General features: G+C 42.4%; 1 protein-coding gene across 2 annotated transcripts; it reads left to right on the top strand.

Moving 5' to 3' along the window:
* Positions 1–3,212: 3,212 nt before the first annotated feature.
* LOC144704551 (uncharacterized) lies at positions 3,213–4,233 on the top strand. Of its 2 annotated transcripts, none has more exons than XR_013581840.1 (3): positions 3,213–3,403; positions 3,546–3,798; positions 3,977–4,233. XR_013581840.1 is itself a non-coding variant. In XM_078577005.1 (3 exons), exons 1-3 carry the CDS (start codon positions 3,309–3,311, stop codon positions 3,997–3,999), a joined length of 348 nt encoding a protein of 115 aa, XP_078433131.1. In that variant the 5' UTR covers positions 3,216–3,308; the 3' UTR covers positions 4,000–4,233. The 2 variants fall into 2 exon arrangements, 1 of the variants encoding a protein (XP_078433131.1); XM_078577005.1 differs by having other exon boundaries at positions 3,216–3,403; positions 3,546–3,775.
* The last annotated feature ends 644 nt before the right edge of the window (positions 4,234–4,877 follow it).

The following is a 4,877-nucleotide window of genomic DNA, read 5'->3' as shown; positions in this document are numbered from 1 at the left end:
CGGGTCAACTATGTGTCCACCAATTTGTGTCAGCATGATAGGTCTCCACACAGGCGAGGTTATTTATTATTTGAATTTTAAATTATTGAAATTTGATAAATGAGTAGAGCTGTTATGAAAGCTTTAAATATACGAATTTTACATTCGCCATTATCACAGATATTTCACTATGCATTCGGAAAATATTAGTTATAATAGAAGCCAGGAGTAGATCTCTTACCTATTTCAGAATCTTAGAATAATATAACCATGCCAGGGGGATAAATAAAATGGCAATGAACGAAAGTAACAGTCAAGATTCTTAATTTTTTTAGGTGAAAAAGGATACAGTAGTAGTGTTGTGGTATAAAACTAACGCATCACCACAACACTTGTAATGCGAGCTTTGTTATCTTCAAAAGGTTTTTTCGCACTGTGCTTATTATTTAGTTGTCATCATATTCAGTTTCGATTTTCTAAATTTGTAATATACAGTTTATACATGATTATAGAAGTCATTGCTCTGGAACTTAAATGTTCGCTTATCAACGTTCCTTTTTTCCCATCTCCGCGAATGAACTGGATAAGATTTCAATCATTTCGAATTTCAACAGAGGTTTTAAAATATTGAAAATAGAAAATAGATGTTGTCGTTCTGGAACTTCAACGCTCGCTCATCAACGTTCTTTTTTTCTTATCTCGAAGGACTCTATTTTCTATTTTCTATTTTCAATATTTTTAAATCTTGGCTGAAATTCGAAATAATTGACATCTCCAGTTCACTCGCGTAAGTTACTCATCACCTATGATTAACTTGTCTGGCTTGCCTTTATATGAGATTTATTCCATCTGTATTCTTCAACACTTTGATTTATATAATTTATTTTACCAATGCACAATAGAAGAACTACGGGCGACCCACAATTAAACCTCTTTAATAATTTTTAAGAGGAGTTGAGACAGCTGGATAAGACGCATCAAAACCCATTAAATTGTGACACCCAGAAGTCCAGAACAGGAAAAGAGAAATCGTCAGGAGACGTCTGATTTATTCCCCTTACAGCAACACTACGCTGTCGTGAGTATCACTGACGATTTTCAAACAAGATAGGGCTCAGTCACTGACGATAGAAACCCTAAGAGCACACTGCCCTTGCGGTTGCTCGCGACGTTCTAAAGAAGACGGAGAGGGCAATATCTCCAAAAGTTGCAGGCCCCGAACGGCTCTCAACTTCTCTGCCCGGCCCTCTCTCGCCCTATATCAACCTTCCTTCTCCACTGCGATAGTTGCACCCTCTCAAACCACTGCTTCATCATGGACAATCTCCCTCCTGCTCCCATTCAAAACGACTTTGGCATTATTTTCTCTGATGACGAACTCCAGTTCTGGGCCAACTCTCCCAACATCCTCGCTGAACTGGGCCAACCCATTGCTGGCGTCGACGGCGAAGGACAGACGATCTTAGAGCCCAACGCAAGCGTCCAACCAGAGGTGAACATCTGCCTCGTTGAAAGCAACCCTCCCAACAACGTCCAAATCATCAGAGAGAGCAGTATTGGAGTGCATAACATCGGCTATAGCAGCGTCGGTGTACATAACATCGGCGAGAGCAGCGTCGGTGTACATAACATCGGCGACAGCAGGGATATTGTACATCACTTCGGCCAGAGCAGCGTCGGTGTACATAACATCGACCAGAGCGGCGGTGTTATCTATAGCATCGTCCAGAGTAGTGTCGATCCACACATCGGCGAGAGCAGTGTTGGTGTGCATAACATCGACCAGAGCAGTGTTGGTGTGCATAACATCGACCAGAGCAGTGTTGGTGTGCATAACATCGACCAGAGCAGTGTTGGTATGCATAACATCGGCCAGAGCAGTGTTGGTATCCATAACATTGGCCAGAGCAGCGATGGTGTGTATAACATCGGTCAGAGCAGTGTTGGTATGCATAACATCGGCCAGAGCAGTGATGGTGTGCATAACATCGGCCAGAGCAGTGTTGGTATCCATAACATTGGCCAGAGCAGTGATGGTGTGTATAACATCGGCCAGAGCAGTGATGGTGTGCATAACATCGGCCAGAGCGGTGTTGGTATGCATAACATCGGCCAGAGCAGTGATGGTGTGCATAACATCGGCGAGAGTAGCGGGGTTGTACATAACATCGGCGAGAGCAGTGACGGTAGAGTCAACCTCCATGATATTGACATAGATTTTCTCTCTCGGTTGTTTGGTCTTAAACCTTCCAACAACGAGGGTAGCTCTCTCGCAAATAGAATATTTGGTAACCCTCCAATTGGCACTTCCTGGCTGCGTCAGCCCGAGCCACCCTGCGACGATTCCTGCAAAGTCCTACGAGATATCGTTCATGGCTGCGGTACGTAAACACTATCTTGAAATTGTCATCGTCAACCCAAAGCAAGTCTGGGTGTCATCCTTCTGCAGATCTTGTCTAGTTTTCGTCCTCTCCTCTTGTAAAGATCATGACCACTCTTCTTCGTCATCAGTCTGTGCCAGGATTCTTCATCTTCAACGTCAACTCATTGACAAACGTTGACATTTACGGTTTAAGGGTTGTGGAGTAAGTGTCACATTGTCAACGGGATGACTCACTAGCCAGACCGAGGTCATCTGTTGTCAAGGATGACATTGGGCTCATCAACAAAGAGTCAACTAGTTGTCAAGCCCTAGTACTGATGCTTCTGCACCGTAGTCATCAAACACTAATATCAAAGGTCTCTTCAAGGGTTATCCACCGTTGACTGATTTACTAACGTTTACCATACTGGCGACGACAACATTGACGAATTTGGTTGAAGTTATATGACATTGGCAACGTCCAAAATCAGGGGTCAACTGCGATTGACTTGACGACGTTGTCAAAATTTACAATGTCCAACACTAGTGTTGTCTTCTTGCTGGGCTTTGGCACTGTAGTCATCATACCCTAGTCGTCGAGGTGTCTTTTGGGGTTTACCACCATCAAGGTCAACTCATTTACCCTATGATGCTGACGGTTCGAGGGTGGTTGAACAGATGTGACATTGTCAGTATATGCGTCAATGGAGTGGATTTCACAGCCAGGAAAGGGTCAACTGCCATTGATTATGACATTGACGACATTATGACAAAAACCCTAAATGACATTTTCTTACCCGGGCTTCAAACAAGTTCTTCAATGTCATTGTCAATGGCATTGACAACGTCATAACAAAGAGTAAACCAGTCGTCAACGTGTTAGAGGTCGAACCCTAATGGCGTCTTCTCACGCGGCCTTCAGTTGTTATATCTTTCTTTTGGTGGTGCAGCTAACTACAGGATTCATATGTCGTTGCACGGGGAAGTAGGGAAGTTCGATCACGCCAGGGTTCAAGTGAATTTTAGCGACAGCGAAAACCCAGAGGAGGTAGTCGTCGGGAGGTGCGTATTCTCCTTGTGTCTGCATTATTTCTTCAATTCTTCGCCCTTCAACCCTTTATTTCTAACATTGCCTTTTCTTTTTATTGATTGGGCTTGCTCTTCTTATTGATTAGTGTTCCTTTTGTTTTTTCAACTGGGGTAGCTTGGCACACTTTGACTGGCCGTCTCTCAAGGCGTTCCTTGAGGATTACGGCCGTGGGCGAAGCAGAGAAAGACTTGCCCTTCTCTCTGACACTCTTTCGCCACTCTACGAAGCCCTATCTGTGTCACTTACGGAGGGAATCGCCACTGAAAGCCTGCCGGAAGGTGTGGAATCCTCTACTGCACAAGCACCTGCCACTCAAGGACTTAACCAGGAGCAAGGCCCCCCCGGTCAGCAAATTTAACACTATATGGTATCTATAGTTAAAATGATATTTAACCAGTATTACTTTATTTTTGATAATTTATTTTCAGAATTCTATTGATTTTTTTTTTCAAATTATATAATATAGTAGAATTATATCGGGAAAGTACTGATAATTTTAACTTCTTTACATAACGGTTCCATTAGCAACGATTTGCTTGTTACAGGGCAACCATCTCTTCCTGGATGAGAAGAAAGCGTAGAGTGGATAAAGTGGGACGGGTGGAGGGAGAAAGTAGAACATTTGATGTAGATGCTTGGTTCAATATTCAAGGTTGATGGATAGCATGACCCATTCACGGTTGATGTAGATGCTTTTGTGTTCGATCAATACATGTAATAAGATTACTATCTATCCTTGGTATGTATCATGCGCCTCAATATGGAATCACATCAAAGTCATCTTTTGACTTTCTCAATTCAATCAAGGCTCATTGAGCCTTTCGAATGGTTAAACCACCTATAAATATTTCTATTATTATTGCATACCAAATCATGCATTCTAACACAAAAATAAAACCCCTATTCATGACGATTCCAGAACTTGCCTTTCAAATGTTTACCTTACCTATAAATCTGTTGCTTCACCGTATATATTTTACCTGATTGCAGGTCATCAGTAAATTTTCTCATTGTGAGGTTTGCATTTTTGTGATCACTCTTTCAATTAGGTTTTGCACTTTGTCTGTCAGGCAATAACATTAGCGCTTCGTGTATGCATATGGGAGCCGTGTCCTCTAACCACTTATTCCTAAGAATAAACCGTTGCAATTTTATTCCTTAAAACCAAGTAGGAAAACCACAAAATATCCGGCAACGCTACGTCGTATGGCGCGCGAGGGAGCGAATCAAAGGGGTGGGAGAGAGAAAGAGAGAGATGTAGAGATAGAGAGAGAATAATTGACAGAGAATGAGAATGATCGTGAGAGATACATACATATAACTTACAAAAAATGGTGATGAAACATACGTTGTCATGGTCCCGCATCGTTGCGCTCGCAATTTGATGATAATGGAAGTTTTGAGTAGGAATGGAGCTCAAAACAGGACGAGACGCAGAACCAGATG

Source organism: Wolffia australiana, chromosome 6 (assembly GCF_029677425.1).
Source record: "Wolffia australiana isolate 7733 chromosome 6, ASM2967742v1".
NCBI classification, from domain to species: Eukaryota; Viridiplantae; Streptophyta; class Magnoliopsida; order Alismatales; family Araceae; genus Wolffia; species Wolffia australiana.
The sequence above is the reverse complement of the archived record's forward strand: the minus strand, read 5'-3'. Positions and strand labels throughout refer to the sequence as shown.